A 27,375-nucleotide genomic window follows, 5' to 3' on the forward strand; every position below is an offset into this window, starting at 1 on the left:
TAGAGCAAATATTGGTAATAGAAAAACTTACAGTCAATATGGCATCATTTCATTTTGACTGGGATGCAATTTAAGTAAATTTTCCATTTGTTAAGAGACATAGATCAAGAACAGTTACAGTGACACTACCCGATTTCGATATTGATAAGTGTTTGTTGGTAATATGTATCATAACAGTTGTTTGAGACAAACTTAAGTTTGAGAAAAACAAAAATTGTGTGACAGATATTATCATTACCAAATTCGAATTTGGTAAGTGTTTTTTGGTAATAAATATCATAACATTTGGTTAAGACAAACTTAAGTTACAGTTCAGCCACAAATTTTTTGGACGAATGCACAGTTCTTTTTACAGAAGAGCATGTATTAAGCTAAATGTCTCTTTTGCTGGCGGTGGAGGCATAAAAAAAACACCTGTAGATATATGCAATAATGTTTATTGTTATGAAAGACATTGTAAACATTTAATTTAACAGAAAGACTATGTGAACCTGCTATAAATTCTAGATATGCTTTGCTAACATACTCTATAAATCAGCAAAACATTTTTTAAAGCCTGAAAAATCATTGCCATATTGGGCAATTCTCCATTAAAATAAACATATTTCACTATTGATACCATTACACTGCATCTAAAAATACCTTTAAAATTCATAAACTGATTTATGATCAACATTTTGTAAACCAGAGTATTTTTTAGGATACTTTTTATTCGCATTTAGCCATGTCTTCACAGTTACATATTTCTATCATTTTCAATACTTAGTGTATTCATACAAGAGAAAATTATTGTTTAAAATACTTGGTATGTCTTACTTTACTGTTCTCACTTTTAGGTGCAAATAAAATTGTTTTTTAAAATAAGGTCATTTTCACTATCACTCTATCAGAACATATTAACTTATTTCCTTCACTATTAAGGTTTCATAAGCTCTGTAAATTTTTTATTTTGCATATACATTTTTGAAAAATGCAATCATTTTAACGGTATAAGTTACTTATTTTCATAAGCTTTGAAAATTCTAGATTTTGCATAAAAATTACAATGTTTTTTTTCTTCATTTATGCATATGTTTTTAAATATTAAACATTTCATATACAATTGCAAATTTATTGGCCAAGGCCAAAACACTTTAGACAAAGGTGAATTGATATTTATAAAGCAGATATTTGTTATTCATTTGAACCTAAGACATATTGTTAGTCAGTTTACATGCCATTTCAGATAAGCTTGTTAAACTACCAACTTTCAGTGCAGGGGAGGTAATCCTTAGAAACAATAGACTAATAAAATCATGTTTCCTTAGTAACCAATAAATGAAAAATTTGAAATATCATGACAGACTATTTAGTAGGAAATGTAATTCTTTGTAACTTTGAAATAAATTTTGATACAAATTTCCAGACAAAAAATATTCAAAAGTTTATTATGTACATTAATATGACTTTCCATCATTAAATGACTATCTGTATGGATAAATAGATGCATGTCTTTCAAAAATCAACAGTGCTGTCAGAAATTTTTGCTGTGTTTTTAATACTGCAATAATTGAAAAGTGATATTTTTTGCAAATTTTTCATTATTTTTTTAAATAGCTTTTCCTGAAATTGCAATGAATCTCTTAAGGCTGTCTATTCCTCAATATCACACAATGCATGTAAATTTTCAGAATTAACAGTATATAAAAGATATTATTTGGAAAAAATTAACCCAAAAAAACATACATCTTCAAACTGACAAATATTTTTAACCTAAGATAAGAAAAGGTCCTCTATAAAATAAAATGAATATATCTTATATACAACATACTCAAGTGTTCACAAATTATAAGTAATTTTTTAAATAGCTTATTCTAAAATTTCTATCTGAGATTTAAATAACAGGGTTATAAAAGAGTGATCTGTCTGAAAAATATCAAACTGATTAATATTGTGCACTATACCAACTGTAAATAACAACTGATAAACAACATAAATATTTGTTTTAACATGTTATAATTGCTAATTATGTATTTTCAATCAGATCTCATGGGTTAAAATTTTACAAAACCACTGAATAGCAAATATTTACACAAAAATCTTGTATACATGAAATAATCTTCCCATTATCACAAAGCACTAATACACAAAATCAATAAATCATCAAATAAAAGTTAAAGTATTAATAAAAGAATATACATAAAAAATCGAATAAGGGGAGATAACCAAACAACAACAAAAAATTAACCAATCACAGAATTCACCATGTATCATAAACATAATAACGATTCTATTTACATACATAAGATAAAATAAATATAGCGAGAAGATTTTTTTCTAAGAATATTTTTCGACTGTGATTCCTAATTGAAAATGAAGTACAACTTCAAAAGTAAGTATCAAGTTTCAACTAATTTTTCCTTAACACTGGATGCTTACATTTAAAATGAATTAGAAAAATTCTTATATCAAATTCCCGAATAAATTTTTGAGATGGAAAAGAAATGATTTTTCATTACTCAAAATCTGTACATACACTTCTACTAATTAAAGGAAAGGAAAAGCATTTTCATTTGATGCACTTTATCAGACCTTGGCTATGATCTAGAGCAAATATAAAGGTTTTAGGTACACCTAACTAATAAAAGACGCAAAATCACATTTAAATATATCTAACAATTATTTTTGGTGAAGAAACAACATTAAACATAGGAACATGTATCATAACAATTGTATTGATAATGTTGTGAAATTAGTTAAATAACTTGTGTATACTTAACACAAAATATAACATTTCATTATCAAGCTATATGTACATTCGTAGCCCAATATGCATAAGAGACGTCACAAACCTTTGATCAACAAAGAATCAAAAAAATATTTTCCTATATATTTTCTTCAATAAAACAGTAAGCAAAAGAACTATATTTTTATCTAATGGCTTCTCAGAACATAAATAGAGGAAAACAAAGATATGAAAGAAAAAAGATTTTAATTTCAGCTTAAGATTTAGATTGTTAATGTACATGTATACCTTAAATTGTAAATTGCAGAAAAAAATCCACAAATTCCTTTAAATTCTATCAATAAAGATAGTGTATAATCTATTAAACACTGTAATTAAAAATAAAATTAAAAATAAGTGTTCAAAACAAAAAGTTTATAACACAAGGTTCTTGTCAAACTCTGTATCAATATGCATCCACTGATTTTAAGCAAATTCTATAAATTGAGTCAGTTTCCATGGTAACAGCAAACTAATGTCGCTGTGCCATCCAATCGTTTTCTGTTGTTGACAACAATTCTTGTACGACAGTCTCCACATCATCGTTATGTTTTTTCAGAAGTTTTTCATTCAATTCACGATTGCAAAATCCCATTTCTTTAAGTTTAGCCATTGGTCCTGCTTCTTTTGGAGGTTGCCATTTGTCGCTTTTAGGTTTCCACTCAGATTTTGGTGGTTTGTAATCTGCATTTGGTGCTTTCCATGGTTCTGCTTCCTTGTTGGCTTCATCTTTGGGTTTCCAGTCAGATTGTGGTGGTTTAAAGTCACTCTCTTTTGGTTTCCATGACGATGTTGGAGGTTTGTAACTATTTGTTTTTCCACTAGCATTCTACAGAAAATAACAGCACAATATATTTATTTAAGTTACCAGAACATTTAGCTGAATAAAAATTGGTATATATACTTCAGTTGTCATAAAAAGATTTTGATTTGACATATTTACTGATTGATTGACTGATTATTGGTGTCTAATGTCACTTTAAGCACTCTTGTAATTAAATGGTGACCCAGTTTATATTGGTGGTGGAGTTTGGAGTGGCTAGAGATAACATAGACCTTTGACTAAATATTTACTTCGGCTGTAGTATAAACTTTTTAGCACAAGGTAGAAAGAAACTTTGACTTATCTTCCTTACTTTCTTAATAAGTTCTGGACAACAATGTATGGAAACTTTCTTGGGCCATCATACAAAATTTTAACATAAGTTCTGTAAGGCAAAAATAAACTAGGCTCGTGACTGCCATATATAGAAAGGTTCTTTGACCATAAATAACCTTTGACCTTACTTCCTGACCTACCTGGTACGTTTTTGCCTGCAATGTATATAAAGTTTCTTTGACCTTACTTAATCACCTCCTTAGTAAGTTCTTGCCTGCCAAGTGCAGTAAACTTTTTTGACCTCAAATAACCTTTGACCTTAATTCCCTACATTTCTGGTACTTTCTTTCCTACCATGTATGGAAAGTTTCTTTGACCTTAAATAACCTTTGACCTAACATCTTGATCTACTTGGTAAGTTCTTGTCTGTCAAGTGTAGAAAACTTCTATGACCTTAAATAACATTTGACCTTACTTTCTCACCTCTGTAGCGAGTTCTTGCCTACCAAGTGTAGAAAACCTACAAAACTTCTTTGATCTAACATCTTGACCTACCTGGTGTGTTCTTGTCTGTCATGTGATGAAAACTGAATTTGACCTTAAATAACCTTTGACTTTACTTTCTCACCTCCCTTGCAAGTTCTTGCCTACCAAGTGTAGAAAACTTCTTTGACCTTAAATAACCTTTGACCTACTTGGTAAGTTCTAAACTGCCAAGTGTAGAAAACGTCTTTGACCTACCTGGTATGTTCTTGCCTGCCAAGTGTAGACAACTTCTTTGACCTACCTGGTATGTTCTTGCCTGCCAAGTGTAGAAAACTTCTTTGACCTACCTGGTATGTTTTTGCCTGCCAAGTGTAGAAAACTTCTTTGACCTACCTGGTATGTTCTTGCCTGCCAAGTGTAGAAAACTTCTTTGACCTACCTGGTATGTTCCTGCCAAGTGTAGACTCCTTCTTCTTTGACCTACCTGGTATGTTTTTGCCTGCCAAGTGTAGACAACTTCTTTGACCTACCTGGTATGTTCTTGCCTGCCAAGTGTAGACAACTTCTTTGACCTACCTGGTATGTTCTTGCTTGCCAAGTGTAGACAACTTCTTTGACCTACCTGGTATGTTCTTGCCTGCCAAGTGTAGACAACTTCTTGGACCTACCTGGTATGTTCTTGCCTGCCAAGTGTAGAAAACATCTTTGACCTACCTGGTAAGTTCTAACCTGCCAAGTATAGACAACTTCTTTGACCTACCTGGTATGTTCTTGCCTGCCAAGTGTAGACAACTTCTTTGACCTACCTGGTATGTTCTTGCTTGCCAAGTATAGACAACTTCTTTGACCTACCTGGTATGTTCTTGCCTGCCAAGTGTAGACAACTTCTTTGACCTACCTGGTATGTTCTTGCCTGCCAAGTGTAGACAACTTCTTTGACCTACCTGGTATGTTCTTGCCTGCCAAGTGTAGACAACTTCTTTGACCTACCTGGTATGTTCTTGCCTGCCAAGTGTAGAAAACTTCTTTGACCTACCTGGTATGTTTTTGCCTGCCAAGTGTAGAAAACTTCTTTGACCTACCTGGTATGTTCTTGCCTGCCAAGTGTAGAAAACTTCTTTGACCTACCTGGTATGTTCCTACCAAGTGTAGACTCCTTCTTCTTTGACCTACCTGGTATGTTTTTGCCTGCCAAGTGTAGACAACTTCTTTGACCTACCTGGTATGTTCTTGCCTGCCAAGTGTAGAAAACATCTTTGACCTACCTGGTAAGTTCTAACCTGCCAAGTATAGAAAACGTCTTTGACCTACCTGGTATGTTCTTGCCTGCCAAGTGTAGACATTTTCTTTGACCTACCTGGTATGTTCTTGCCTGCCAAGTATAGACAACTTCTTTGACCTTAAATAACCTTTGACCTACCTGGTATGTTCTTGCCTGCCAAGTGTAGAAAACTTCCTTAGCTGTAGTATAGGCATTAGCAGCAGCTTTGTTGGCAGCTTTTACTGCAGTGTGCATCATCTGGTTGACAAGTTCTGCTGGTCTGCAAATACAAAGAAAAACATGAACCGTTTTTGCCTTTACTGTCCAAAAAGATTGAGGAGAATTCTGTTTTCACAATTAACAATAACCATATGTTTATTGACGTAATAAAGGTTATTTTGATGGTGTTTTTCATTGTGTTAACAAAGGCTATTTTATAAATGTAATATAATCTCTTAATACTTTGTAAAATAAGGCACTCACATCAATCAAGGAAACAATATCTGGAATTAAGAGCCATATATTATGCCATGAAAATGATTACATTTATATGGTTTTCTTGTACTGACAGTAACGTGTAGACTGAGGAAATTTACATTAATTGAATTGATGCCCCTTTGAATGTTGAAACCTAGTGGACTAACATTTAATTTATTAATGCAATATAAAATTCTGATAAGAAATCTTACTTTTATTTTTGAAGCATACATGTTCTTATACCAGATGTTAACATGAGAGCAATTAAATAAGAAACAAGTACAGAATAGCTGCACGTCAATGTACATTTTGTATCTAAGAGTTTTAAGTGGTACATTAGGGTCTTGCAAGATCGATTCAACAAATAAAAGATATAGAAGCACATCTTTGAGGCCACTTTTAAACAAAGTATGAGTGGTGATTTTCCTAATCATATCATTTGTGATACTGCAGTTTTTAAGTGAATCCAGTAATTACTTTTTTTGTTTCTCAAAATTATTCTTATGTATACAAAAACTTGTTAAAGTACCTTTGTTCTAGTTGTTTATCCCATTGTCCTTCCATTGCAGTGGCTCCCTCTGGTTGTGTTGTTACAACAGGGGAAGTAACTTCTTCTGATTTGTCTGCTTGTCCAGGATGTTGAGTAATTTCTACTACTTTTGTTTCTTCACTGTCAGTTTCGCTTGCACTCTACAATGAAAATCGTTACAAATTTAATAAAGAGAAAATTCAGAAGTAATTGTGATAATTAAGTTATTGTGATGATTTTATTATTGCGAAAAATGTGACAGGTTTATAATCGCATAATTTAAACTCGTATTTTGAATTATTTATAATAGGATTTTTTCTCAATATCACAAAATTTAAATCGCATTTTAGTCTGAACTGAAAAAAATTGCAAAAATAAATGCTCGCAATAATTTCCGAATTTACAGTAGTCCAAGAGAGACCATTTTTTAACCCAAACTTGTCAATATTAACTGTAAGCAGGTCAAGATGATAGGAATATAAAGTTTTATAATTCATGAGAAAAATAATTAACAGATGTCTAAGAAAAATTGTTATGCTGGTACAATCTGTATGGACACATCTTTAAATAGAATATACAAAATCTTTCAATGTAATATGTTATAGACCCTTGTTTTTAACATTACATGTGTAGGTAGCTTTGAATATTACTTGTTCAAGTAATGCACACGGCTGGCTTGAGGACTTATTTTATGTTTCCTGTGGTTTCTTATTTTACTCATTATTCCTGTTTGAACAAGCAAAAAACTTGTCACTACTGAAAGATGCTCTCTAAAATATAACATTTATTTAAACTAGACAAAGTGATGCCCCCTCACTCCACTCTGAAGTAACTGTATTATAACAAAGTCAATGTAGGACTTTCTCTGAGACGTTATTGTGTCAAGGAGACACAATTGATGCCCCCTCAGATGCAAAGAGTTATTTTTAAATAACTATAACATTTAACCGCTTTTACCCAAAAATGACAAAGTTCAAATAACTCCCAAAATAGATTTAAATTAATAAAAGGTCAGTTGCAAGGGACATAAAAAATATTTTAAAACAAAAATTTATCCATGAATGTTTAATAGTTTTGGTGATTTATTTGCTTTTGTTTTTTATTAATATTGGACTTGTTACAGAAACCTGTCAGGTTAAAGCATATGAAAATGTAAATCAATAAAAGAAAATAAATTGAAAACAAATTACATACAACAAGATTGTCTTTTTCAACTGATTCGGTTCCAAAGAAATCATCAAGATCAGCTTCTTTCTTTATCATGGTTTTGTCATCTACTTCCTGTGTAGGCATGGCAACAGCTTCTGGCTCCAAAGGGGGTGTGGCTATGGTACCAGATGTAGTCAGTATATCATCTACAGATACTCTGGTCTGTTCATCTGAAAGAAAAGAAAATATTAAAAAAACAAGGCAATAACATAAGGTCCAAGAACACAGTTATTATGTAATGCATTCCTTTTAGACAATAAATGAAAATTAAAAAAATCAAATTATTAAACTGATAAGGTGTTTTTTGGTAAAATACTGTATTTTGAAATTAAGAATAACGTGTTCTAAACTTCATACTGCAAAAGGCAGTTCAAAAAGTGATGGTGTTGACTCCAATTTCCTGGAAACTTGATTTTACAAATGCTGTTTCAAGCCAAGAGGGAATTTTTACTTTGTAAAATTATAAATTTGTTTGTTTACTATTTCCATGAAACCATCAAAATTAATGAATCCTCAGTATAAATCATTTGTAATAAACACTTAATGATACACAAAGTAACCTGTACATTCCAAATAGACATTTATTTCTAAATTATATAAATCCATACCAGCAACATGAATTCTGTTATGATTATCATCCAAGTTATCTCCCCTTTCATCTTCAGACTGACTCTCTGGTTGTTGAAAGCTGATGGGTTTCTCCAAATTGAAACAGGCAGGCATGGGTACAACCAAGAAATCATCTTCACTATCATTATATATGTCGTAGGAACTATCAGTCATACTGTCATCATCATCATCATCATCCTCATCTTCATTGACAGTAACTAGAAAGATATAAAGTATAAAAACAATCAAATTTACATGTATTGGGATAAATTGGATTCTGATTAACATTGTTCATTTATTTTTAATGACATCCTAATCTCAATCTGAGCATCCATATGTCCAACATAAAATTAGAAGCAAATGAAGCATTTACCCTAAATATGAATTGTATAATTTCAACAAACCTGAACTTTATACAGATTATCTTTTTCAGGATTCTGCTTAATTGTCAGATATTTATATCCTGAACTTTACCTGTAACTGGATTCTGTAAACATCTCAAATATTTATGATCCTGAATTTTATACATACCTGTAACAGGATTCAGTAAACTTCTAAGAGATTAATGATCTTGAACTTTATACATACCTGTAACAGGATTCAGTAAACTTTTCAGATATCTATGATCCTGAACTTAATAATCTCAGATTTCAAGATCCTGATATATATGCATACCTCTAACAGGATTCTGTAAACTCCTCATATATTCATGATCCTGAACTTTATACAACAGGATTCTGTAAACTTTTCAGATTTCTTGATCCTGAACATCATACCTATAGGTTACAGGGTATTCTGCAAACATTTTCAGATTTCAGGATCCTGAATTTCATACATACCTGTAACAGGATTCTGTAAACTTTAAGAGATTAATGATCTTGAACTTTATACATACCTGTAACAGGATTCAGTAAACTTCTAAGAGATTAATGATCTTGAACTTTATACATACCTGTAACAGGATTCAGTAAACTTTTCAGATATCTATGATCCTGAACTTAATAATCTCAGATTTCAAGATCCTGAACTTAATAATCTCAGATTTCAAGATCCTGATATATATGCATACCTCTAACAGGATTCTGTAAACTCCTCATATATTCATGATCCTGAACTTTATACAACAGGATTCTGTAAACTTTTCAGATTTCTTGATCCTGAACATCATACCTATAGGTTACAGGGTATTCTGCAAACATTTTCAGATTTCAGGATCCTGAATTTCATACATACCTGTAACAGGATTCTGTAAACTTCTCAGATATTCATGATCCTGAACTTCCTCATCAGCTGCAGATTCATCTTGTGTCATATCTACAACTTCAACACTACTACTTCTAGACAGAACATGTCTCTCTTCTATCTGAACTTCTTCTTTTCTATCATTTAGATATTCTGAAAGATTAACATTTTTTTTACATTAATAATATATCGTTCAATTAATTTCTTATTATTTCGAAGTATATTTATTGTTCCAGATAATTTTTCTGGTTGAAAGTGCTGCATGTTTCCAATGTAAGATAAAACATTCAAGCATTGAGATGGACACACATACAAATTGACAGACAGTCTAAAAACAGTATCTCCAACTTCCTTAATTGCTAGGACATAATGATAATTACATCAAACGATTGGTATATAAATTATATTAAAAACAATTTTAGTTTAAATTCTATCTAACTGTTTTTTTATTAAGGTTTTTTTGTTCTTTCTTTAGTTTCTAATAAAATGTTTTTCCTGTCTATCCTTTTGTTGTTTTAATTTTTAGCCAACGTGTAATTTGCTTTATTTGACTTTTGGTTTTGATTGTCAACCTAGAAATCTGCTCGAACCTTTTATCTAGCTTAAGCCATGCTAAATATTTCTGACAAATTATTCAAAAGTATCCAATAAGAACAATCACATTGACTATATTTACCTTCTGCATTTTCAAACTTTTCCTCTTCAACAGGAAGAGCATTCTCATACTTGTCATCTTCGCCAGGCTCTACCATCTCAAAAGCAATCAGATCAGGACCCTGTACATGAAGGAACCCATGTCCATCACTGAAGTCAGACTCATCTCCACTTTTCCCAGTACTTTCATATTTGTTACCAATGTCACTGACCTCTTCCTGATGTCTGGCAAATTCCACTGGAATTCCAGAATCAACATTTTCTTTTTCTTGATCAACATATTTGGGTTCATTATCTGGAGCTATGGTTTCCACGTTATTATTTTCAGGCATAAAATGTTCAACATTTCTAGCTTCACTCCTATCCATCTGTTCACACACAAATTCCACCATTTTGTCAGCTATTTCAGCTACACTGTCAGCCATGACTATCTTTATATTTTCCTCTCCTTCTCCTGGTTCCCTTTTTTCTATTTCCTCACTGGATCTAAAACTTGTCTGGCTTGGCTCTAACAGGAAGTCTTCCTTCTGTGATATTTTCACATCTCTTTCAGGGATTTCTTCATATTCACTCTTCTGATGCTGAGAAAATAGAACAGATACCAGATAAAATGGTTTTTGTTCTCTCTATGTTATAATCAAAAGAAATAGTATTTTTGTAATAACTGAGTTGACCATAGACATATCTTAATTCAGTCAATAAATTAAAACGGCTAGCAACTGTAATTTCAGAATTTATTGCCAGCATTCATTATCCTTGTGATTTTAAAAAAAATGGACAAAAATATGTCCGAGATTAATCTGCTTACAGGTACATGTATGTATGAGATTAATTACAAAAATGTCAGCAAAATCTGCTTACAGATACATGTATGTATAAGATATAAATATGCGAGTTCTATTTATTGCAATAAACCGAGTCACATCATTTGCATTAAAACCTTACAATAATTTGTGAATTTACACTATAACATTTTAAATGTTTGTTACCTAAAGCTATTTTTAAATAATTGAGATATGTCAAATTGCTAAATTTTATAAAATTTATATTGTAGAAGTGTCAATAGTCACACATTAATTTTTGGGTGAACTATTTGATTGAAATGATATATACTGTAATTTCAGAAATTAATGCGTACATTAATTATTGTGTGCATTTATTATTGCGATTTTGTCATTTTAGACTAAATGCAATTTAATTTTTGCAATATTTAGAAAAATCCTGTTTTATTCATGTAAAAAAAAAAAAAAAACGCAAATTTAAATTATTGCGATTATAACTCTGTCGCATTTTTTGCAATAATAAAAACATCACATAAATTTCTGAATTCACAGTATATCATTTCAATCAAATAGTTCACCCAAAGATTAATGTGTGACTATTGACACTTCTACAATGTAAATTTTACATACCAAGTTTTCTGCTTGTTGAGACTGTTGAACAAGTTTGAATGTGTCATCTTTAGTTGGTTCCAGGACTTCTTTAGGTTCTACTATGATATCACACCAGACACGATGTCCGAATGATCTGTCGTGGTCAAACATTTTCCAATGGCTCTGATAACGACCTGAAAAATATTAATAAAATGGAAAATGGAAAGTCAATGAGAAAACAATCTAACCAAAGAGCAGAAAACAGCCCAAGGTCACTAATAGGTTTTTAACACAGCAAGAAAATTTCATGAGGTAGGCTGCACAAAAAAGGTTTACTAGTGCAGCTACACAGTCAATATATGTATTTGTTAAGAATGGACCAACTTTTTTTTAATTTGTCTTCTCATTTTCTTATGAATATGTAATCATAAATCCATGTTTCTAAGATATTACATCACCTTAAATGTCTTGTACATGAGGAAGTAGGTTTTTCAGTCTTCTGGATCAAACATAAGTCTAATTAATTGACATTTGCTGTTTCTCAGTTACTGTGGGTTCAATTATTTTTCATGGCAATCAATTTTCATGGATTGAGGAAACTTTAAGTTTCCTTTTCCTGGATATTTGATTTCGTGGTTTTGCCAATCTATGCATACAAAGTCTAAATCAAATATGTAATTTGTTGAACATTTGAATCGTGGTTCACCTGTAGACACTTAATCCACAAAAATTGGTATCCAAAGTATAATTATGATTCAATTAATCACATAATATTTAGAAAGAGAAAAGTTTAGGTGAATGTCAATGAGAATGGTGTGGTTTATTCTGTGTTAATAAACTTCTATTTATATATCAAACTAAAGATGTTCTATTTAAACATACTGTGAATTTATTTATTGCGAAAACATTTTTGTGAATTGATGAAAACTTGCATTTTAGTGGAAATTTAATTTCATGGTTTGGGGAAATTTGTAATTCTTTGAACATTTAAATTCATGGTTCCCCTGTATCCAAGAAATTCACAAAAGCTTGGTAACCAGGTCAGCACTTTGAAAATGAGGTATGTAACCATCCAATTCAAAGAGGCAATTGTTTGAATTTTATTCATAAACAAGAATGTGTCCATAGTACATGGATGCCCCACTCGAGCTATCATTTTCTATGTTCAGTGGACCGTGAAATTGGGGTCAAAATTATAATTTGGAATTATAATTAGAAAGATCATATCATAGGGAACATGTGTACTATAAGTTTCAAGTTGATGTAACTTTAACTTCATCAAAAACTACCTTGACCAAAAACTTTAACCTGAACTTCGCACTATCATTTTCTATGTTCAGTGGACCATGAAATTGGGGTCAAAACTATAATTTGGCATTTAAATTAGAAAGATCATATCATGGGGAACATGTGTACTAAGTTTCAAGTTGATTGGACTTCAACTTCTTCAAAAACTACCTTGACCAAAAACTTTAACCTGAAGCGAACGGACGCACAGACGGACGAACGAACGGAGACACAGACCAGAAAACGTAATGCCCCTCTACTATCGTAGGTGGGGCATAAAAAAGTTTGAATGCCCATACATCAATGAAATTTCAATGTGTTTTCCATGTACATATTAATTTTAATTACCTGGTTTTTGAGGAGCTACAAGTTCAACAGTTATCTCCCCTTCTTCTGCTGGTCTCAATTTTGGTACATTTTCTTCCTTGCGAACAGTTGGTATACAATCATATACTACTTTCAGCTAAAATATGAGCAAGGAAACTTTTTATATAGGTGTAATACCACTATTTTCCTCTATTAGTCATTGTTAAATTTACCCTTTTCAAAAAATGGTGCAGAATTTATCTTTGTTTCAAATAAAAAAATACTTGGCATGGGTAAAGTTTTATCTTGTCCAGTACCGTAGAAAAAAATTCACATAATATTTCATTGCACACAAGAAAATAACCATCACTGAAAGTTAACCAATCAAATCCCCCCCCTATTTAACTTGTGTACAAGTTTTAGTAACCATGTAACCTAAAGTTTCAAATATTCTATAGAAATCACAAATAAAACCAGATGCTCCGCAGGGCACAGCTTTATATGACCGCAGAGTTTGAACCCTGAACAGTTGGGGCAAGTATGGACACAACATTCAAGCTTGATACAGGTCTGAATTTGGATTGGGATTAAATAGTTGACACAACATAGGTTTCTGACACAGAATGAATGTGGTCTAAGAACTTAAACTTAAAAACTTAAAATTTTTAAATTGGACATTTACCTATTATGGTCCAATATCCAAAATCTAAATACATGGTTAGATTCAGCATATCAAAGAACCCCAAGAATTCAAATTTTGATGAAATCAAATAAAGTTTAATTTTGGACCCTTTGGGCCACTAATTCCCAAACTGTCGGGACCAAAACTCCCAACCTTTATGGTCATAAACCTTGTGTTTAAATTTCATAGACTTCTATTTACTTATACTAAAGTTATGGTGCGAAAACCAAGAAAAATGCTTATTTGAGCTCCTTTTTGGCCCCTAGTTCCTAAACGGTTGGGACCAAAACTCCCAAAATCAATCCCAACCGTCCTTTTGTGTTCATAAAACTTGTGTTCAAATTTCATAGATTTCTATTCAATTATACTATAGTTATTGTGCGAAAACCAAGAAAAATGCTTATTTGGGCCATTTTTTGGCCCCTTATTCCTAAACTGTTGGGACCAAAACTCCCAAAATCAATCCCAACCTTCCTTTTATGGTCATAAACCTTGTGTTTAAATTTCATAGATTTCTATTTACTTAAACTAAAGTTTTAGTGCGAAAACCAATGTGTCTTCGGACGACGACGACGACGTCATACCAATGCAATATACGACCGCAAAAATTTTGCGGGTCGTATCAAAATAATGGTGCTTTGAAATACCCAAGAAATGTTTAACTGCAATAAAATGTAGAATTAATTACCTACAAATTCAAGGGAATATTTTTTTCAACCTATTTTCATATGCAACCAGATGTGACGTACCATGATTTGGTGGTATTACACCTATATAGTAATGCTATATAATTTTAAAGAACCTATTCCTTTGCACTTGCTCTTCATAAGCAATAAACATTTAAGTACTTCCTAAGGTAAATAACTTCTGATTCTTTAATTACAAGGCAAATAACTGAACTTGGCAAAAAAGACTGTTCCTAATGAATTCAGTCAGAATCACTTGTTTTTAATTAGGGGAACACATAAGTGACAGAAATCACAGCTTAAATTTCTTATTTGAGAAAGCCAAATAAAATATGAAAGAGCTACGGTTATATAGTAGTTTATATAAATGTACCTTTGTTGAATCAGTCCATTTAGATGTTCCTGCATTTCTTATTCTCCAAGTTTTCATTAGTCTGGTTCCTGGTTGAACTCTGGTTCCATCTGGTATAGTTACATCATACAAGAAATCAGCAGCCATTAAAAGTTCACTGAAAAATAATTTTCTATGATGTATTTGATTACAATTTGCAAAATTCTCAACATTTTGAAATTTAAACCACAATTTGTGTAAAACTATGAATTAACACATTTGAATGTCTGATTTATATTACAATTTACAACTATCATTGTATAGTAACATTATAGGAGAAAACAGCAGCCATTAAAAGTTCACTGAAAAATAATGGTCCATCATCATGCATTTGACATCAATTTGCAAAATTTCCAATATTCTGAATTTTAGACCAACATATGTGTAAAAATATCTAGATTTGAAAAAATTCTTCAAAATGTTTTCATGTTAATGAACGGACACTGTTAGGCAGCAATTCCCCCTCAATACACCCCTAAATCAATAGCCGATTTTTAGTTCAAAATCCCATTAAATATGTATGTTCACAGTTGCATTTATGAGTTATAATTACATCAAGCATGGTACATTATTTCCTTTTTCTCTCTCTCTCTCTTGAATTCTATCACTCATTTTCTCTTTCTTTTTACTTAAAGTTTACCCTGTTGTATATATATATTTCTCTCTCTCTTCCCTCTCCTTTCTCTCTTGCATTCTATTACTCATTCTTTCTTTTTACTTAGTTTACCCTGTTGTATATATCTCTCTCTTTCTCTTCCCTCTCCTTTCTCTCTCTCTCCCTTGAATTCTATCATTCATTTTCTCTTTCTTTTTTACTAAGTTTACCCTGTTGTATGTTATGTATGTAAACTTGCATCACATCATTGTTAGATTGATTGTTGGTTGCTTAACGTCCAGTGGCAAATATTTCATGCATGTTCAGGACAAGAACAAGTTAACAATAAATACAATAGGTAGGTCTTGTCATAACAAAGGCCATTCGGGATGATGGTCAGGGAAATTTGGACTGCCACTGCATCATTGTTTGAAGATTCTAACTATCGCTGAAGTCCTTTACTCAATCTGTCTCTCTCTATCTCTCTTTCTTATACTTACACAGTTGCATGCCTGACTTGCATAACATCATGTTTCGAAGATTCTAACCACTGTTGAAGTCTATCTTCTTTCCTTTTTTGTTTTCTCATTATTTTTTCTTCCTTTTTCCTCAGTTTATCTTGCTTGTGTGATAGTTGAGCCTTTAATCTAAATTTGAATGAAATAAGTATAAATGACGTCTTTCTTTATACATTGTAAGAATAATCTGATTATAAATATACAGATGCTTTATTTTAGTAACTGTGCATTCCTTTATTTTCATGAATACCAAATTTTGCAGATTAATGAAATATTGTATTTTTTTTTATAAATATTTGATTTCATGGTTTTTGTCAAAGTCTGCATTGACTTATGTAATAATTTTCAAGATTTATATCAATCACTAAATAAGTAAAAATAAATATTCACAAAATAATTCCTATCGTAACTTACTTATCCATTTTAGCTTTCAGTAATTTTTCAGCACTTTCAAACAATGGTTGTCTGGCTTCAATATGTTCAGTTGAAGATGATCTGTAGATAATCTGTTTAAGAAGAGGAGTTTTATTGCGGAGTCTAACAGGTCGTCTGATTTTCAGGAACACATGATTGGGGTCATGAACTCCATGGATGGCCTCACACTCTTCACATAAATCATAATCACTACAATTACTAGAAAAGTACCAAAAAAAATTACTGGATAAATAGTTTATTTGCTGTAAAATAATCAATGACATCATGCACATTCAAGAAAATAAAATAAGGGTTATTCCATTAAAATGTATATGGGAGGGTAGGAAGGGAAGTTTAATTATTGAATGAGGGTCATGGGTATTTTTCAGGATGCGCCTATTAACATTTATCATGTTTATATATATGCAAAATTATATAAAAATATAGTTCTTGGTTACCCTCCCACATACATTTTAATGGAATACCCCTTACATCCAAATAAGTATCAAATTTTAATCAATTTCTTATAACATAGATTCATGATTTATATACATGTATATATGGCAACAATCTATTTCTTTTATACAGCAATATCATCTTTAATCCAAAAACAAGATAAAATTGTGTGATTTTTTTTTAACATACTGTGGATTCATTTTTATTCGTGGTATACCAATTTTGTGGGTTTCGTGGGTCACAGCGAACCACGAATTTAAGAATTCAACGAAGAATAATCCCGATAAATGTGTATGGAGTCGGATGTTTATTTCCGGTTATGTTATGCAGTTTTAGTATAGTATTGACTAGCGATAAACATTGTAACATAACACATGTTTTTTATTGAAAGAAGATACAAGTAGTTTAATTAAATCAATAATAAATATATCGAATATCAGTGATAATTTACTTTTTAAAATTGATTAAAACTGTTCATGGAAAATAAGTTGTTAATTACCGTGTCATAGTTTGGTTTACTAGTGATTGAAAATCAATAGGATTAAGTACGGGGATATTGCCCGTAGGTAATATTGTTTATGACAGGAACATTTATTTTCACACCTTTTACTTATATGACTGTTTATTATATCGTGATTAGGGAAATGAGCTTTCAATCATAAAGTTTTGATTGCCTTATAGAATTCCGACAAGCATTTATGAATTGTAAAACAAATAAATAATTAGTTGTCTCTGTCCATTATTGTAATAGAAGTTTTCAATGAACACTTTAACCTAAAATGACCAAGCGAGGATTTTGACAATTCAAAACTTTTTCAATGAATTCCTTCTTTTTTGTTTGTTTTATTATTGATTAAACCAAGGAGGTTATATGATCTCCTAAATCAAAAACAAATCCACGAATTACATATCTGATTTTTTTGTTGTTGTTATCAGCTATCCACGAATTTATGTATACCACGAAATGTCTTTTTTTCTCTATCCACGAAAATTAATACCGACGAAAATAAATGAATCCACAGTATCAAAATGCATTTTGGATTTTAGCTTTCTCAACAATTGTTCATGAATGTTGTTTAGAATGTTTGTCCGGTTATTTAAACGAAGTATGTTATTTTTTTAGTAGTTTTTAAGTTCATAGAAATAGGATATCCATAGAACCCTGCTGAATGCTTATAAAATCCATGGAAATAGCAATGTGTCAAAAGATATGTTTTTACATTTCATAAACATACCAGCATTTGTATCGAGCTCCTACAATGGTCCTCTCACAGAAATCACAGGTCACATGTTCATGGTAGTATATTGCTGCAAAAAAGAGTAAATACACAAAGTGAAATACTTGATCAAGAATGTACAACAATCTGTATTCTATGAGTAAAGGACACAAAACATTACTTATCTGAGGAGAACTTGTAATACTATTTAGTGTATACTTTTATTTTGTTGTGTTGGGTGTTGTTCATTATTATACTTTTAGACTGTTCAGCTACATCTTCAATGTGTTCATTATTATACTTTTAGACTGTTCAGCTACATCTTCAATGTGTTCATTATTATACTTTTAGACTGTTCAGCTACATCTTCAATGGGTTCATTATTATACTTTTAGACTGTTCAGCTACATCTTCAATGTGTTCATTATTATACTTTTAGACTGTTCAGCTACATCTTCAATGTGTTCATTGTGCGTTTCAAAGCCTTGCACAATGCATTTTAATTGACAATGAAATGTCCATGTAGGCCTTATTTTGCTGTAATATGTCTACCACAAAATAAACATGCTAAAATTTCAAGATACACAGTTTTTCAACATTACACAACTTTGACCTTCTAAGTATATCTCACAGACAGTAGTTTTATACAGCATATGAAACATTCGTTTTTTTTGTAGGATATGACCATTATACAAAAATATAGATTAGTGAATATTTGCTTGCTAGATACATACGATGTGAAGTTGTTGCTTCTACTGTTCCCACTTCTTTGTTCTTTACTGGTGATAAGATAGGAGTATCTTCTATCTTTGTTGGGGATGCAGGTGTTTCTACAGTAGTTTCAGAGTTACCTCCCTTCATGGACTGGATCACTGCCCCATCTAATCCTTTCAATACTTGTTTCACTGTTTTCCTGGTAACATCTCTTACAATTTCTGTTCTCAATTCAAGTTTTAACTGTAATAAAAGATGGAGTGTCAGACATACAAGTAATAAAGGATTTGCACTCTTCATTTTTCTCAAAGTGGTGTTAAAACACTTTTAATCAATCATTTTCTCAAGATAAGCATTACATTTTTGAAATCATATCATGAGATAAGATTAGAGAATAAACTTAAAGCAGTTTCATTTCATTGATCTTTAAAAAAAAACCTACAATTCAAAGACATTTTTGTACAGACATACATGTATATAATGCTATCAAGAGAACTTTACTGCAAACTGCTTACAATTTATAAATATTTTTTAAGCTGTTCAAATATCTTTTTATGAGCTCCACCCTTCAAAACATTTCTGTGGTGATCCCTGAAGGATAAACATACAATTAAAATCTTACTAACTTAAGTTATTACTAGACATTTATAAGGAAATCAATTTGGACTATTGACAGGTTAGTGCAGGGCTAGTAGTTGTCAGCACAGACTTGTGTCCATTTAAATCAAATTGCCACATAAACTTTACTCTGAGTATTTCTGTTTTGAAAAAGCATACCTGTTGCATGTATTTGATGAACACATCATACGGCATAGCAGCATCATCTGAAGTTTCAGCCTCTTCTTCATATCTGAGTCGTCTTGACCTCTCTGCACTTCTACAATGGCGTCTTTTATACATGCGATCATGTTCTAATGTCTTTTCAGACTTTCTAACTTTTTGTCTCATTACCTTTGGCTAAAACATTGAAAACATAAACTGTTGATATTGACTAAATATTGTAAAGGAAAATTTAAATGATAAATTGTAAAATTCTGGTTAATACAAATTTGAAATGATTATATAATACAATATGAATGCAACTCTGTCAGGGAATAGAAGTTCCTATAATATAATATTTCTCCCACACATGAAGAAATATTACAAGAACAGAAATAATATGATTGTTTATATTAAAGTTTCCAGAGATCTTCTATTAGGAGTTACAAAAAAAATATGTTGTCAGCTCCTTCAGCCAATGTTGACCTTGGATAATTTTGCTGTATTCTTTGGGAATTTTTGGTTTTATGCTCACAATTTCTTATAATTCAACATCCAAATACTGATCACATGGCCTTTTGAAATTCAACTGAAAAACTATAGTACCTTGACATAAACTACTCCAGTCTCTTCATCTTTCTGTCCATCAGATGGCTTCACTTTTCCAGCCTCCTTCTTCTCATCTTCTGATGGAGTAACAATGTCAACAGTTGGTGCCATTTGTTTTTCTACTTCTTTAGATCTTATCAGAGGCTTACTATCTTCATGGAGCCTGTGTATTTTAAGAAAATGCATTATCTTACAAAACAGTATGGATCAGTTCTTTATTCATCATTTCTTTTATTTTTTTGGGTATTTGATTATTTTCTTTAAAGTAAACATTTTTTTTAAACAGACAAAGAAACAGACATTAGACCAATGTACACATTTTTGTTCTATCCTATTAAAAGCAGGGACTCTGGCCTTTGTTAGTCTAATATGTTGGGTTTTTTTTAAATTTTAGTTCACTTATAAGTTTCAGAGTTTAGTGTGATGTCCATATTCACTGAAATAGTAAATATTTTTGTTTGAGGACCAGCTGAAACCTACCTCTGGGTGCAAGATTTTCTCGCTTTGTGGAAGACCCATTAGTGGCCTTATGTTTGTGCCTGCTCTTTGGTAAGGTTGTTGACTCTCTGACACATTCCCCATATTTATTCCTAATTCTAGTATGCAAGAAAACATGAATATCAGTCTTCCCACTCAACAATAGGCCGACCATTCTATGTTCACCTCTATAGACCAATAGACTCAAAAGTTTTTCGTGAGGACTAGAATATGTATGGGATGTCCAGGAAAATTCTTGGGGTAGATGTAGGCACTTGTGTATACATTTCTTAGGTTGTTTGTTATGTTCAGAACATATTTTAACCTTTGGTATGTATATACAGCAGATTCTATGGATGCCTTTAGAGACACTTCTTCAGCTCATACATGTATATTTTTTCCTGAAACAACTAAAAAATTTCAATAAGAATAGAATAATGAATATAAATAGTTACTTACCACATTTCTAGTTTCTCTAACTCTGCCTCACTAGAATCTCCTTCTTGTTCTTTCTGAGCTTCTGTGTTCTGCCGATGTTCAGATTTGGGGTCAACAGAAGATTCCATCATTATCTTCACATCAGTGTCTCCACCTGGTGTCTGTAGAGAATTATCTCCCCTGTGTGTTTCTGGCTCTACTGGTTGTCCTGTAAAGTTTCTGAGTTTAAGATGTAGAGTACTGGAGCAGTTCTGTGCAACCTGAAACAAAAGTTACAGAAATGTTTCAGCTTTTGTTTTTATTTGCCATAAAAAGTTGTTCCAATGTCCCCTGCATTAATTACACATATTTGATCTTATTCTATTCAATTGCAAATTACTGCCAAGTACAAGCTTAAGGTTACTAACTAAATAAAACATTTTTTTGTTCCTTAAAACAATTTATATAAATATCTTATAGAAATGAAGGCTTCAGAGCATACAATGCAATTTCCTGTATAATTCATTATTCCAAAGGGCATAACTATTTCATGTATTTACAAATATCTAATCAGTCCTGATTTTCGAACTCATCTAAGACATTGCTGAAATATGATCTAAGTGTCATAAAAGTCTGACAAGAATTGTACAACTGATAGCAATAACAAGCAAGGACAGATTAACCCCCTCCTATTTCAATGTGTTTTCACTGGGGACAATTACCCAACATTGCACATTTACTGCATAGTTTTAATAAATTAATATGCAACTTGAACTTTATTAAACTTAAAAATGTTAAAGCTAAGGTAAATACAACTTTACCTGTCTTCATGTCTGATCTTTCATTTTTAACTATATAATAAAAGGGAACGACACACTGATCATGCTGATCTGACTTCTATTTAACATTGTTACATGCTTAACATTTCATAAAAGCTCAGCTGCTAACAAAACTGAATCTCTACAGAAAATCTTTCATCAATGTACTTACTTTGAAAGCTTCTACTAACTCCTCTTGACTGCTTAAAATAATCTAAATAAGAAAAGCAAAACAGATTGTGGGCAAGAAGTCATTACCAGAGATGGGTCTGATTACTTTCAATGTAATTGATTAAATTACAATTAAAAAAATGTACTTTGTCATCATTTTGACTCATTACACACGTAACAGGTGTCTGCTGAAAGTAAGTCTACCTAGCTAGAAATTTTTATGATGGGTGCCACTGGTGGAGCAGGATCTGCTTACAATTCAGTGACATTAGACATACCTTAGACCTATGTTGATATGGGCAGAATCAATTTGCGCCAATTGCAGTTTTGAAAAGATATTAATTGCGCCACTCTCTTTTATTTTGATGGTATTAATTGCGCCAATAAATGAAATGAAAGTGCGCCACATTTACCTGTAAATATTGTTTACCTATATCATACCTGTACATGTTTTACCTCTATCATACATGTACTAAAATTAACCTTTCCACTTAAGATTTAACTGAACACTTCATCAAATTTAAGAAAACTCACCAAAAAATAAATTGTTTAGTAATAGAATGTTTGTTCACGAGTCAAGATGTCTGATAAACTATTCAAGAAAATAGAGTCTGATAGAGGAAAACCGGTCGTCATTGTTGAAGAACACAAATTCCATCAGGCATTTGTAAAGGAAACTGGAGAAATAAGGTGGAGATGTACAGTTAAGTCGTGTTGTGCGAGGTTATTCACAGATCTATGAATCGTGTACAATTATTTTGAATGGAGAATTAGATCATATTCATGAAACTTAAATGTCCAGAAATTAGAACGTCAAATTTTGAGAACTGCATGCAAAAGAAAAGTAACCGATATTATGTCAGAGCGACCTTCAAAAATAACAAATTCAGAGCTCTTCAAAATTGAAGAAGAAAATTTAGAAAAGAAAGATTTAAATTATGTGCGTCAGTCAATGTATATAAATAGAGAGAAAAGAAAACTGCATCCTGCTCAAGTGAAAAATCAAGCAGAATTTCACAGAATGATATCGGTGTTGTTACAAACACAGATGATGACTTTGTATTGTGTAACGATCAAGAAAGTCAATCACTTAGTTGTTATATAAATAAAAATAAATAGAATTGGCGCAATTAGATGATTATTTTATTGGCGCAAATGATACCTACAGTTTTGAAAATCAGGTGACGCAAAAGAAGTATTGGCGCAATTATGTTGTGGCGCAAATGAGTTACTTTTTGGCGCAAAAAAATATCGCCCTTTGATATATTGTGTTTTGTTTTTTTCATTCAAATTTGAGTCTATATTTTATAATAACTGACACATGGCTAATTATCTGGATGTATTTATAAACCAGATTATGTATCTGTAATTAGATATTCTTTTGTCTACAATACACAGCAAGACAGCAAGTTGATGTTGTTATTCTGCTTGAAGCAATTCTTACATTATTGTGCCTTCCAGTCTGATAATACCCACAAATAAGAACCTAAATATTTTGGGTTGAGTTCTTATTGCTAGTCTTAAAACGATCATAAAACAAGGTTTGTCTCACAGTTTACTACTACATTTGTACATGTACACACAACTTTTGAAATATAAACCTTATCCATTGTACATGTTGTAGGTTCATTCATTGTAATCTTTACGCTAGTTTTCAAAGAAAAAATTTAGAAAGAAAGAAGTACAAAATGTACATATAAATCATAAATGGAATGTTATTTCAGCAATCTATACTGGCTTTTATGGTAAGGCCAAACAAAATATATGCCTGTTTAAGGTTACATCATCAAAATAAATAGGGTAGGTAGGTCGGTATTTCCATTTTATTATTTTTTTCCATTTTATTTTTGTGCCATGATTTTGAGTTGTGCAGTCCGTCTTGCCGTGGTCTGAGTTGTCCATCGGCCGAGTTTACCCCTTTTTTTAATGATTGGATTATTTCCCTTTGTTATTGATTGGAAAAAAATGGCGGCAAAATGTTTTTTTCATCACAGGAGTTGCGAATTTCCTTAAAACAGCTATCATATTCATGATTATGAACATTGGGATGTATCAGGCAACACTATCTTCACTTTTAACTCAAGTTCAGTTTATTATTCACTTTACGACGGAAATAAAATGGCTTAGGGTCAGCGCTCAAAATAGGGTTGGTCAGGTAACCGTAAACAGACATATATTTTTTTTGGCCTAAACAATTATTGAATTAATTGAGATTGATTAGTTAATGTATTGTAAGACTTATATAATATTATACTATGTATACATTTTTGTAACAGGAAAAAATAACTTAGGCATATGTTATCAAACTTACATAGTCACCATCTGTATCCACATAGAATACCTCCACATTTTCACAGTCATACTGGACCTTCAACTGAAAGACAACATACAATTTACATACATGTACAAAAATGCTATCATATTATGTAAGTGTTTTAGATTAAATTTAAGCCTGAGTCTTGTTTTATCTTCTATTTAATTCCTGATATCTATGACCATGATGACCTTTTGAAAATGTCTGTATTATACTTGGTTTCACAAAATACAATGTATCTACATTTTTCATCTGAAAACTTTCGAAATTTGAACATAATAAACATTTCATTGACATTGAAAAATTTTAAATTGAATTTTCATGATTTTATTTATTTGATAAATTTTAAACACAAAAGTTTTACTATTTTAGAAGGAAATATTAAATTGGTTTGACAGAATAAAGAAGAAGTTGAGCAACAAATAAATTAAGTATTAAGTTGAAGCTTTATCCAAAATATTATGAAATTACTGTGTGCAGTAGTCCAGTACTACAATGTCAAATGAATGTATATATATATAGTTCTTTAGCATGTTTAGATAAATTGGAGGACTCTATGAGAGATGAAATGAATTCAGGGATGATTCCACTATATAGTTTAGGGCCACTTAGCGGCCCTTAAATCAGCCAGCGGCCCCCAAAAAATGTACATGAAAATGAATTCCCAATTCAGGAAAATAAAATAAAAATCAATATTTTCGGAAAAGTTTCTGTCACCAATTAAGGCAACTATAATTTTTCAGAGTTTGTTGTCAAAACATTTTAAAATCCGGATAAAGATGCTGTTTACGGTCGCATTTTATTAACAATGATTTAATTATGTCAAAATGTGGCAAAAAAATTTATCATCCGAATTCAATTGATTAATATGTTATAGGAGCAGTGCATGAGGAGTATTCGATCTTGTAAAAGCAGATCGCCCAGCAGGTTGATAAAAATGGGTGTCAAAGCAGACCTCGTCAGAAAAAAAAAAAAATTTTGATATAACATTGATGGATAAAGTTAAATGGGCGCCGAACTTGTAAAAGCAGATCGCCCAGCAGAGCCGGTTATATAATATGATGAAAATTTGTTTTGTAAAAGAAATTATTTCCTCAAAAGTGTAATTTTTGATTTTATAAAAATGGATAATTACCACGTGAATCACTGTTTATATTTACTCGGAAGAAATTGTTCCGAGTATTCCTTATTTTGATTGGTCAATTTGTTACCTGGATACAGGACGCTCTTATATATTTCTTTGTTTCAGGATTCGCGGTACATTTGAAATTTTTCATTGAAATTATTTCTTGCATGCTAGATTAACAAGCTTAAATTGTGTATTGTTTATATGATAGTTAAAATTAATCTGCTTAATTCTTTGTTCAACACAGTTGTTTGTTTATTTTTTGGCGGCCGTTGGCTTGGCGGCTAGCTCATGTGTTTATTCGAGCTGTTTGGATGAATATATTTATCATTTCTAATGGCTAGACGCTATATTTGCTCTTTAACATTAACTTTACATGTTATATGTGACTGTCAGTGGTATAGTCGAGTGTTTGTCCTGTGCTGTGAAATATATCTGTTTGTCTTGTGTATATATTGTGCCATAATAAAATTGAGTAACTTTGATTTCTTTTGTGAGAAGCCTGGTAATTGACAAAAGTTTGAGCGTTTTTTGAAGATAATGTTGATGATAGACCATTCATATCATACGATGTCATCATTATGGAACTATTTCACAAGTTTTGAAGATGATTCAAATAATTTTAAAGAACACTGGTTCAATGCTTTAAATATATTATCAATTATATATATGAACTTTTGTAACTGCTTTTTTCAGTGGTTTATGTAAGCTGAAATATATGTTTTTGTAATAGGCCTAGGTAACTATAGCTAAGATGATAGACTGGCGCATCATGTTCAATGATATTCATGTAATAACAGTACTGTTGCCCATCCGGAATTACTCAAAATGTTACAACTTACATGAACATCAGTGTACAGGTTGAACTTAATAATATACATGTTCCGTTTTTACAGGAAAATAATGTTATTTCGTCTTAGATTTTATGCTTAAAAAAATCCCAATTAGAATAAAAGTTCCCAATTTGATGTTCAAGGGACCCATTTGAAAACACCTGGAATCATCCCTGGAATTACCTACAGACATGCCAAGGTGATTGACATACAGAAAACAACTTAATATTAACAGGCATACATAAAATTCCCTTTGCCTTGAATCTGCATCTTGATCATGACATGTTCATGATGTTGTCATTGTTGATCAGCTGATTGAGCAAATATATGATAATTTCAAATTCAGCTTTCGTTTTTAAGTACAGTAATTCAGATTTCATCTAAATAGTGTATTTATTTGAATACAACGTTATTAATGATGCAAATCGTGTTAAATAAGAGTTATGTTTGACGACTTTCATAAAAAGGTCATATGACATAAGATTTCTGACTTTACCATGGCTTCCAGATCTCGCCATTGTGTCTTTGGATTTAGTTGAAATATTTGTGAGGCTTCGTTGTCCCCTTCGTATCGCACATTTATTGCAATAAGTTCATCCATTTCTACCATGTGGCTAAGTGTCGATGTTCCCAATTAATGTGTATTCGAGAAATTCACAATATTATACTTTCATCTTCCTTTCTTGTTGACAAATATGACGCATTACCATCTAAACACAAATCTGAATGTACAGGAACAAATAGTGCAATATGTTGACGATTTTCCATAAAAATCACGTAAAATTAAAACAAATATGCATGTGTTATTCTAAATTTCGTACAAAATTTTATTATATGTAGATTTTGTCTGCAGCATTATTTAAGCAAAGCTAATATTTTTAA

At 31.5% G+C, this 27,375-nt stretch overlaps 1 protein-coding gene across 1 annotated transcript; it reads right to left on the reverse strand.

The window, feature by feature from the left end:
• Positions 1-421: 421 nt before the first annotated feature.
• LOC139503231 (next to BRCA1 gene 1 protein-like) lies at positions 422-27,375 on the reverse strand. The gene is made up of 20 exons (XM_071292989.1): positions 26,990-27,375; positions 24,532-24,594; positions 22,222-22,263; positions 21,274-21,512; positions 20,335-20,500; positions 19,747-19,926; positions 18,990-19,212; positions 18,274-18,346; positions 16,583-16,801; positions 16,151-16,297; positions 15,038-15,173; positions 13,339-13,453; positions 11,743-11,897; positions 10,353-10,911; positions 9,668-9,829; positions 8,434-8,652; positions 7,811-7,995; positions 6,617-6,777; positions 5,770-5,890; positions 422-3,593 (listed from the first exon to the last, which is right to left on the reverse strand). The coding sequence occupies exons 1-20, from the start codon at positions 27,101-27,103 to the stop codon at positions 3,237-3,239; spliced, it is 3,636 nt and encodes a 1,211-aa protein (XP_071149090.1). The 5' UTR covers positions 27,104-27,375; the 3' UTR covers positions 422-3,236.

The sequence above is a fragment of the Mytilus edulis genome, chromosome 14 (genome assembly GCF_963676685.1).
Source record: "Mytilus edulis chromosome 14, xbMytEdul2.2, whole genome shotgun sequence".
NCBI lineage: Eukaryota > Metazoa > Mollusca > Bivalvia > Mytilida > Mytilidae > Mytilus > Mytilus edulis.